General features: G+C 36.9%; 1 protein-coding gene across 1 annotated transcript; it reads left to right on the forward strand.

Moving 5' to 3' along the window:
• The first annotated feature begins 1,854 nt into the window (after positions 1–1,854).
• Positions 1,855–9,259, forward strand: LOC122074475 (60S ribosomal protein L8). Its single transcript, XM_042639315.1, has 2 exons — positions 1,855–2,379; positions 8,701–9,259. Exons 1-2 carry the CDS (start codon positions 1,940–1,942, stop codon positions 9,044–9,046), a joined length of 786 nt encoding a protein of 261 aa, XP_042495249.1. The 5' UTR covers positions 1,855–1,939; the 3' UTR covers positions 9,047–9,259.
• The last annotated feature ends 1,938 nt before the right edge of the window (positions 9,260–11,197 follow it).

Raw genomic sequence — 11,197 nt, forward strand, 5'->3', positions numbered from 1 at the left:
AGAGTCAAATCATCAAATTTGAGATCAAGAGTCGAGACAACTTCCAGGCTAATTGTAGGGTTCCCCTTGGGGGTTGCCCTAATTCCACGGGGGTTGGCCAGTTCATATGGAGGGCGAACTCACCAATGACAATCCTGCATTTGGTATTTCTTTTGGTTGGTCTCAACTCTCAAGTTTCCCATTGGTGGCATCGAATTATATTTAAGGCGGTAATTGATCAAATGTATGTTCAACATAGCAGGTGCCAAATTTTGGACTGAACCCTCTCTTTATAGCTGGTGGTCTCTTGAGGCTCCGTTTGATTGTAAGGGAAATGTAGATATTTCCTTTGGAAGGAGAAATATATTTTACGTGAAAAGCAAATATTTCTTTCCATTTCCCTTCTAACTAAATGGAGCCTGAAGATTTGTGATTGGTTTTTATACGATAAACGAACAACAATAACACCAAAGTCTTATCCCAACTCAATGGGGTTGGGCCGGTTAGCTATATGGATTCAAGTAAGAACAAAGAAGAAAGAAATGTAAAAATGAAAAGAAATAAAAAACAAAAACAATAACAAATTAGAACATAGCTAGATGGGGTCCATTACATAGATTGTAGTCCTCAAATCTGTTCTATTCGAAGCTATACTTGGAACAAGGCTTAAACTGAGCATGTCTTTTCTCATAACATCTCCTATGGTGTTACGAAAAAGAAAAACCATCTCCTATGGTCATTTTGGTTTGCCCCTAAATCTTTTTAGGTATTTCTATTTGGATCATATCACTCATTATCAAAGGCATCCGTTGAACATAGCCATATCACTTCAAATGACTTTCTCGAAGTTTGTCATTGTTTGGGATAGTTCCCAAATCCACTTTAATACGTTCATTTCTTATTTTATCAGTTCTTTTTTCTTACAGTAACATTTTTACATCCTCATCTATGCTACACAATGCTTATCAGTATGTTATTTTTTAATTGCCCAACATTTTGTCCCTTACATCATAGCCCGACTAGTTGAGCGTAACCAAAGGCGGGGGCTAAAGATCGATAATCCTTACAGTAAAAGTGGAAAGAAAGGCAATAACTATACGCAAGCGCTTATCATTTTTAAAAGCAATGCTATAACCTAGTGAACTAGATATAATGTACTCTTAAGTGAAAGGAATCCTCTGCCCACTTTTCTTTCCCCACCCTTGAAGAGGAGTGGGCCTCATCCTTATTGACGGTACCATCGCATAATAAGACAACACCCCCATACTACAAAATGATTTGGCCTCATTCTTTTTTAGTTCAGCATAGTTCAGTAAAATTTTTGTCTCATTGCATGTTTTCAACTAAATTCCCTTTTTCATTTAAAAAAAAAGTTATTATCGTATAGAATTTTCCTTTGAGTTTTATAAGGACTCGTCAATCATACAAAGTTTTGGACACACATCTCCACTATGTCCACCCTACTTACATTCTATTAAGATTTAAAAGTCTTTTGAATAGGGGAAAAAAAGAAATTCTAAACAAGATCTTTATAGAAGTCCCTACCTAATCCAACCAAAGATTTAATATCGTATATATCAAAAAAAATTTTTTTTTTTTTTTTATTTTAGGATATAATATGGGGCCAAGTTCTTTCAGAAAAAGACTTACGCCCAACTACTTGCCTAGGTTTGGGACCCTTCGTCACTTCAGAGCATAAATGGTTTATAGAAAAAAATTTGGCCCAAAAATAAAGAGGTTTAGTTTTGGACCGGTTTGCCGCCTACGGGTCTAGTAATGGACGACTAGGGTTAACATGATATTCTTCAGATTGACTAAAATATCCCCGACAAATGTGAATATCCGACCCTTTTCTCTGCGTATTTATTTCTCGATTGAGAGACCTTCCCATACCATTTTCGGCCTATAGACTGAGAGAGCCTTCCTTGCTTCTCAGATCCAGAGTGAGGTGAGGTGAGCGATGGGGCGAGTAATCCGCGCGCAGAGGAAGGGAGCAGGGTCCGTCTTCAAGTCCCACACACACCATCGCAAGGGCCCTGCTCGCTTCCGCAGCCTCGACTTCGGGGAGCGAAATGGGTATCTGAAGGGGGTTGTGACGGACATCATCCACGATCCAGGCCGAGGCGCTCCACTTGCGAAAGTCACCTTTCGCCATCCCTTTAGGTATAAGCATCAAAAGGAGTTGTTTGTTGCCGCCGAGGGTATGTACACTGGTCAGTTCGTTTACTGTGGCAAGAAGGCCACTTTAATGGTTGGGAACGTCTTGCCCGTCCGAGCCATTCCCGAAGGTGCTGTAGTTTGCAACGTTGAGCACCACGTTGGGGATCGAGGTGTTATTGCTAGGTGTTCTGGTGATTACGCCATCGTTATCAGCCATAACCCTGATAACGATACCACCAGGTCTCTTTTTGTCTCTTTATTTCTCCTCTTTTCTGGCTTAGAAGTTGGATATTATAGATCTTGATTCGTTGAACTCACACTGTCATTTTTTAAGATTATAGCGTCAATCAGCATACTATGTCTGCAGTCATCTGGGTTTCACTCTTGTGGGTTTCGGCATCACTTTCTTGTAAATTCTCATAGGACTTCCTTACATTCATATACTTTTAGAGCTGTCTTCAAAGAAACAATTAGTAGAATACATGCATTAATTTTCCTCCCATAGTCTCTTTCAAAAGTAAGTTCCTAAATGGCTTTCCTGTCCCTTTTTAAATGGTAACTAACAAGATGTTCATTGAAGATATCAATCACACTGGACATGTATCTCATGACTTCCCCTTCTTCATGAATCTCCTATTTTCTGATTTTTCTGAATACTCTAAGGCTCCATGTGTTTAGATGGGCGAAATTTTTTGGAAACTTGACTATCATTTATAAGATTTATTTAGTATTTGTTTGCCATGTGTTCTCTATTTAACTGTATGTTACATGAATTATATATCCTTGTCATTTTTGGGTTGGTGTGCTCCATAGGTGATGATTGAACAATAGGCCAAGATACGGCCACTTTTTTTTCCCAGGAAAATAATATCCAGTAATTTAAATTGGAATTCATTTTCAGAATTTCTTTAGTGTCATTTTTTGCTTCTTAGGCCTATACAATTTCCTTCCGCTTGTAGTTAAACCCTGTAGATGTTTTCCATTGGAACAATGGATCCATTTCTTTGAGGCTACATCTGTTTCAGCAGGAAATTTTCCAAAAACTTGACTTTCTCTTCTAAATGTATTATTTTTTTTTTTGGATGAATATAAAATGTATTATTTATTTCTTTACCATTTTTTTTTTTGGAGGGGGGGTACATGATATATATATATATACAGGCATGTTAATTGAGTTCTGGAAATAACTAAAGAGGCATAATTATGGGAGAGTGTTATTGAAACTCACCTAAAACAAGAAACTATTTTACGGAGAACCAATTTGGTTTTATGCCAGGAAGATCCACAACATAAGCTATTTACTTAGGAGACTCATGGAAAGATTTAGAGATTGCAAAAAGGATCTCCATATGGTCTTGACTGAACTAGAAAAATCTTATGAAAGAGTTTCTAAAGAGTTAATCTAGCAAGTACAAACAAGAAAAGTGCTTTAAGTAAATATGTTGACATAATTAAAAATTGTATGATGTGTGGTGACTAGTGTAAGAACTATGGGGGTGCCAAGGTAGTGAATTCCCAATAGCAATTGGGTTACATCAAGGATCAACTTTAAGCCCTTATTTGTTTGCGCTTATCACAGATAATTTAACTTGAGAAATTCAAGATGATGTTCCGTGGTGTATGCTTTTTCTTGTTGATATTGTTTTGGTTGATGAAACAAAAGTAGAGACTAGCTCCAAGTTGGTCAATCTTGGAATTAAAAAGTTTTAAGATAAGTAGAATGTAGATACAGTATATGGATGAGGTGGTGAAAATTGATGAGAGGGAGGTTCCACAAAATGATTATTTTAAGTATCTGGGCTCTATTGTAAATAAAGAAGGTAATATAGAGAATGTTGTTTCACGAAGAATTGAAATAGGATGGATGAAATGGAGATGTGTGTGTGTCCGGAGTATTGTTTGATTGATGTATGCCATTAAAATTAGCGTAATCATACGACATGTTATGATGTATGGTGCAAATGTTGGGTAGTTAAGAAACATCATGTAGATAAACTTAGTGTAGCAGAGATGAGAATGTTGGGATGGATGAGTGATAAAACTAGAAGGATACGGTGAGGAATGATCATATTAAAGCTGATTTGGGAGTAGCTTTGATACATGATAAGCTATGAGAAAGTCGTTTAAAATGGCATAACTATGTTCAATAGAAGTCTTGGATGCTCCAGTATAGATGAGTGATTTGATTCAAATTGAATGAACTAAAAGATCCAGGGTAGTCCTAAAATGACCGTAGGAGAAGTTGTGAGGAAAGACATGCATAGCTTAGGCTTTGTATCTAGTTTGATAGGAGGGCAAAGATCCTTGTAGCCGACCCCATTTAGTTGGAATAAGGTTGAGTTGTTTGTTTGTTTATTGTTGAGTGAGTGTTGGAATGATTCATCCAAAGCATACATAATCACACATGTAACAATGGGAATAAAATACTTCTTAACCGTAGACAAACTGATGTTGATGATAACAAACTCAAGCTTTGTACAATGTCACAACCTAAAAGTACATGGAGAAACTTAAAGAATCGGTGGCGTTGAGTCGTGTTATCGATCACTCTCCTTAAGATTGTAGATGCCCTTTATGTGCAAACTGGAATCTTACAAATCTACCTTCAAAATTTAATAACCTTGTAGGCCCCTCCACTAGTCATTACACTGCTTACCCGGCGACCCCACGACACTTGAAGTTTTGCTCAATTGGACTCAAAAATAAAAAGAGAAAAGAAGTTGAGATTAAACTCTTAATTGTTAGAGGAATGTGTTTGACTTTCTCTCTATATATAGGAGAGGAAAAGACACTACCAATGGTTGTCTCAAATAAAGACGTGCCCAAATTTTTTCTAGTAAGACATGTTTGTTGACCATTCAAACAAGTCTTTCAATAGTTACACATATGGGCCATTTAGGTGTCTATTGAGAAAGAGACAACCCTTTAATGCACATTTTACAAAATAAAATGATATTTTAAATCAACTATTTTATAATATTAAAATTTCAACAATTCCCCATATAATTCAAAATATTCAAAACAACTGAAAAACCTAATTGAGCACATTAGAAATAGTAGGGCACATCGTTGCAAATGTCTTTTGGACTTGAATCTACATTAGATTTGATAAATAAAATCAAGTAAAATGTTAATATCTACTTGGAAATAGAATCATGGGGTTGGTAATAGAAGTTTAAGTTATACAAGTGTTTGGTACATTACCTTAGTTCAAAGGTGGCATGTATAAACATGTGCTAGTGGGGTGATTTATTGAGTTGGTAATATAAATTTGGGTTACAGGTTCCACTATTATTTTAATAGTTTATAGCTTTGTAAGAAGGCTAGATCGGGAGCCATTAGAAAAAGGATCTAAATGACAAATATATGGGGGTGACAAAAGTTGAATCGATAGAAGTGGTAACACAAAAGGAGAAGAGCATGATCAGTAGAGGAATAAGACATATCTTCGTTACATATATCTTGTGAAGCTAAGAAGGATAACACTATTGAATCAATATAGTCAAGATAAAACTGCGACATACTTATATAGCCTTTGATCACTACTATGGTATATATCTAGAGGAAGGAGCCCTAAAGGCTTGTGACGGACATTTAATCCATGTGATAGAAAGTTTCTAGAATTGAGTTCAAAGGCTAAAAACATAGTCATCGAATGACTTGATTACTACTACTATTTTTTTGCTCATTCTGGTTAGATGAGAAACTAGTACTCACCATGATGAATGGAGGATTATATTCCAAAATGTGGGGGTGTGTTAACTATGGTTGACCTAAGTGAATGTAGGAGGTGAGGCGGCCTACCGATGAGAATTTTATAGGCTAATTCTCTAAACATCTATGATTTTGACATGGGGACAAAGCAAAAATATCCACTTAATCGAAGGAGTCACTAAAGACTCGAGTGGTAGGATGTAGCCAATACTTCACCTGTACTTTGTATCGTGGCTTATTAGACCTAATGTAGATTCAAGTCCAAAAGACATCTCCGACGATGTGTCCTATTTCTATTGTGCTCAATTGGGTTGTTTTCAATATTTTTAATCATATGGGGATTGTTGAAATTTTATATGTTTTAAAATATTATTTTATTTTGTAAAAGTTTGTTAAAGGGTTGTGTCTTTTCCCAATAGACATTTAAATGACCCATAGTTTCAACTATTGAAAGACTTATTTGAATGGTCAACAAACATGTGTTGTTGGAAAAAACTAGTGTTTGAGCATGTCTTCTGTAGACAACCCTTGGTGGTGTCTTTTACTCTCTTATAATAGAGATGATGTTAGCCAGTTTCTCTAACAATTAAAAATTAGTCTCAACTTCAATTTTCTCTTAGCTTTTTCTACTATTATTTTGTATCCAATTGAGTAAAACTCGAGTGTCACGACGTGGCCTTGTAAGTGAGTGCAATGATTATTGGAGGGGCTTGTGTGTCTATTTTTATCTTAGAGGCTGATTCACAAATTCTTAGTTTGCACCATCGGGGGTGTCTACAATCTTAAGGAGAGTGACCGGTGGCACGACTCAGTCCCATCGTTTCTTTAAGTTTTTCCATTTATTTTTAGGCCGTGATGTTGTATATGGTGCTTGAGTTTGTCATAATCAACATTGGTTTATCTACGGCACAAATAAGTATTCTATTCCCCTTGTTACATGCATACTTTAGATGAATGGTTCCAACAATTTTTAAGACTGTAGAGATGCTTTGTACAATTCTGAATTCCGAATGGCAAACCCAATAAAAATTATTCAGCAATGATAAGAGAGTGCATCTCTCTTAAATCTTGGTATATGTGTTCTTGATGTTGAATTGATAGAAAGTTGATCATGTAGAAGAAAAGATCACTAATAGGAGTATAGCAGTGGCATTTATTTTTGTTTGTGGTTCTGTTGTTGATGCATGTGGCCGAATTACCCTCTTTTGCAATCAGTTTAGCTACAACACCTGCTGCTCTAGCTAATTGTCCATCATTTCCAAGTGTGATATGGCCGTGCGGCCGTGCCTAAGGGCATATCGGTTGAAGTAGATTCTTCTTTTTTATCAATCAAAACCCTTCCCATTCTGGCAATCTTATTCAATATAGACCAATTATCCAGTTATTCCCTTGATCTTCTGGGTTATCTTTCGAGTGTACAATTAATTTTTTCGGTAAGGAGTCAAATGCTAGAAAATTCGTTTCTAATAGATATTGCTATTAATGAGTTTGATACCATGGTTCCAATTATTCCTCTGATTGGATCATTGGCTGGTTCTGTTGTTGATGCCTGTAACATTGCCAATGGAGTTTCTGTTACAAAAGTTGAGAAGAAAACCATTTATGAATCACCATATTGTCCAGCAGTGGAATTTGATAGTGAAAACAAGAATTCTGTGCATGAAGGGTTTAATGCTGGCATTGCAGCCAAGCAGAAGACACCTGTTGGTTCAGATTGTGGGTCCGTAGAGTTTAGTGGCAAGGATGCGCAGCTGCCCTCTGGTTCTGGTAATGGTATGGCTTCAGACAATGAGATTCAAGTTGAGAAGCCTGATGACATGGACTTGGAGAACGAAATAGGTATAAATTACTTAATGAAATGATATGATATTGAAACTAGGCTTAGCCTTTGTGATATGGGTTGATGGGATAGGGTAAGGGAAGAAGGAAGAAGAGCATGTCACGGTTGACCTTTTTGTCTCTTCTCTTCTTCATTACGTCAGTTGTCAAGCACACCTCTGTGAGAGATGGTGTTGATCACATCTTTCATGACGAGATGTGATGAGTATGTGCATTTTGATGGTGGCACTTTTGGGCTATTGCGCTTTCTCATGCAAGGTTCTAATGGGGACAAAGCGATAGAACTATTTTAAAGCCCCATTTGTTACTGATTTCTTTTCAAAAGCATTGTGCTGTATTTAAAAATGAATTCTTAAAATATATATCCAACAGTGAAGAAAACAATCTATCTAATTGTTGGGGTTGGTGTCCTACATGGGTAGTAGTTGTATCATGGACCAAGATTCCACCAGAAATTTAAGATGGTATCATTTTCAAAAAAATAAAAAATAAAAAATTCTATCTCAACTACTAGTGTTAATTCTTATCTGTTAAAATTTGGAACAGTCAGAGCCTTAACAGAAAAAGTTTACTGGAAAATCTACTCTTATTTATAAAGCTTGTATTTTTTTGCCATATTTATTTTTGCATGGTTTTACATGACCAGACAGTATTTTTGTGGATGACTGGGAGATGAAATGAATCCAGCCATATGATCTGATGGTGTTCTTGTGTGGAAATTTTATCATTGCAAGTGTATGTGCATCCTGTACGGTAAAAATTGGCTCTAAGTTCAACAAAAAGATCTGCCATTTAAGTTGTGTGTGCATGGTTTACCTATCCTTCATAACTTTATGCCACGGTGCTTAGTGAACAATATTCATGTGTTAGAGATTGCTAGTGGTTTTTCTAATGTGATTGGAAAATTGTGTTGTTCCTCTTCACATAATTCCCTCAATACATCCACTAAAATAACTAGAGTAAAATGGTTGTTTGATTGTCTGGGTTTGCATGTTTGTTTATTGACAGGATCAAGCTTCCTTCTGGTGCCAAAAAGATTGTGCCAAGTGGGTGCAGAGCAATGATTGGGCAAGTTGCAGGTGGGGGTAGGACTGAGAAACCCATGCTCAAGGCAGGTAATGCATACCACAAATACAGGGTGAAGAGGAACTGCTGGCCAAAGGTTCGTGGTGTTGCCATGAATCCGGTGGAGCATCCTCATGGAGGAGGAAACCACCAACATATTGGGCATGCTAGCACGGTCCGCCGTGATGCACCTCCTGGCCAGAAGGTTGGTCTCATTGCTGCAAGGAGGACTGGTCGTCTTCGTGGACAAGCTGCTGCCACTGCTGCTAAAGCTGATAAGACGACTTAGTGAGTTACTTGTGTTCTTTCAATATATTCTAGGAACCTCTTCTGGATACATGCATTCCCATCTCTCCCCTGCAATAGATACTTGGAAGTTTTGCAGTGAGAGTTTTGCTAAGCTTCAGATAGTTATTTTTAATTTTTATTGGAACACCATTTATGATGATGCTTAAGTAACACTTAAATTTTTTTTTTAATATTGATAATGTTGTTGGAATGATTGATTTTGCTATTATCTAACCTATAGTGCATTATAAAGGTATGCAAGTCTGAGGTTAGTTTAGAGTCGTAGAAATCAAGTTTGGTTTTACCTTGAATCTGGTCATGGTCATTGCTCCGGTTGGCAAATGATTTCTTGGATCTCACTACTAATAGGAATTGAGAGCTTCAGTTCTTGGGTATCACTCACTTCTAATGCTAAATGTAAGGCCATGCCCTAGGTTCTTCAAGATGTGGTTTCCCTTGTGCTAAACCATTGTCACTCGATTGTGAGTTACCCGAACAATCACAATCAGATTTTGTTTGTTCTGATGTCTTCAGCATATTTTTGTTTTTTGGATGAGAAAGTGGTCTCATGTATAGATAACCTTGCTTGGTTGATGGTAGAGCCTGAGGACAATGGGATAACACACCACTTAGAAGTTCTACCATTATGATTGGGGAAAGGCTGCATCTGGGATAAGTAGAGAATGATGATGAGAATTTGATTGGTTGAAACAAAGCTTAGAATGTCTTTTTTTTTTTTCTAAATATGAAGAATTTGATTTGGGTTCAGTACTAGCTTATTTTGAGCTCCCCTTGGGGAACTTTGGGGTGAGGGCCGTGAGGCTCCCAAACCCTTTTGAACCAATTCACTAGTGAGAATTGCGATTCTGGGGATTTAAAAATTGGATCGGCTGGATTAGGCCAATTTTTGTAGGTAAACTTGGGTTACGGGAAAGAATGAAGGAAAAAGAAAGAGGTCCTTGACAGAGGGATGTACTAGGTCTGTTTTGGATGGTCCTAATCGATCCCCGTCAATTTAAGTCCTGAAACGTTATGGACGATTTAGGTAATTGGCCTTGTAGGTCATGGCTTGATCACATTTTTATACAGTCGACTGGTTAATAGTCCATAATTGGGTTATAATTAGGCTGTGAACAGGCTAATCTGTTATCTAGGCTATAATCGGGCTATCTGGGCTTAGTTGGTTAAGGTGTTGCTTGTTGAAGCAACTACCGCCTTGTCATATTGATGTTTCCATGTGTGCTTCCATTGGTCCATGCCTTGGTGTAGGGGCCGTGCTCTTAGTTAGAAAACGTCCTATTGATGTTTTCATGTGTGCTTCCATTAGGCATGCTTTTAGTTAGAAAACGTTCTGTTGATGTTTTTATGTGTGCTTCCATTAGGCCATGCCTTTGTGTAGGGGTTGTGTTCGTGGTTAGAAAACGTGCTCTTAATAAAAAAGGTCTTGCATAGTGCAACTACAGTTGTACACCAAGCTTGGCACTGAGACAAACAACTTTGTCTTTTATTTTGTTTGAAAGCTTGTATTTTAGAGGATAAGATTACTCTCCATAGAGCCCATGGACCATAGAGTGATCTCACAGCTGGAGTTATCTCGAGATAACTAGAGGAAATGTGGCTCTTTTTCCTCTAGGAGGTAAAATGAGCAGTCCACCCCCCATATGAAATGAAAAATAACATTTATTTGGATGTTTTTTTGTGCTCCCATTGTCGCATGCGAATGCATATGAATCACTTTCCTTCACAAGCAATGCTTTCCCATTTTAGATAATAAAAAGAAGGCAATAATATGGCACTGGTCGCATGTCTAGACATAGAGGGCGCGATCAAGGACTGTTCAGTTTTTCATGAAAAAAATTAAATGATTACCCACTTTTGGGTTTCTCTTTATAAAATTATCCATCAAAAGTTCCAGTTAACAAAATTACTCAAAATTAGGTTTTCATTTACAAAATTACCCACTTAAAGTTTAAGTTAACAAAAATACCCAAAATTGAGTTTGGATTTACAAAACTACCCACTCAAAGTTTTAGTAATAAAAAAATACATGCTTATATGTGGAAGATGAAGAATCACTATTTTGGGTAGTTTTGTAAATCCAAACTTGATTTTGGGTATTTTTGTTAATTGAAATTTTATATAAGTAGTTTTG

The sequence above is a fragment of the Macadamia integrifolia genome, chromosome 3, assembly GCF_013358625.1.
Source record: "Macadamia integrifolia cultivar HAES 741 chromosome 3, SCU_Mint_v3, whole genome shotgun sequence".
In the NCBI taxonomy this organism is placed as follows: domain Eukaryota; kingdom Viridiplantae; phylum Streptophyta; class Magnoliopsida; order Proteales; family Proteaceae; genus Macadamia; species Macadamia integrifolia.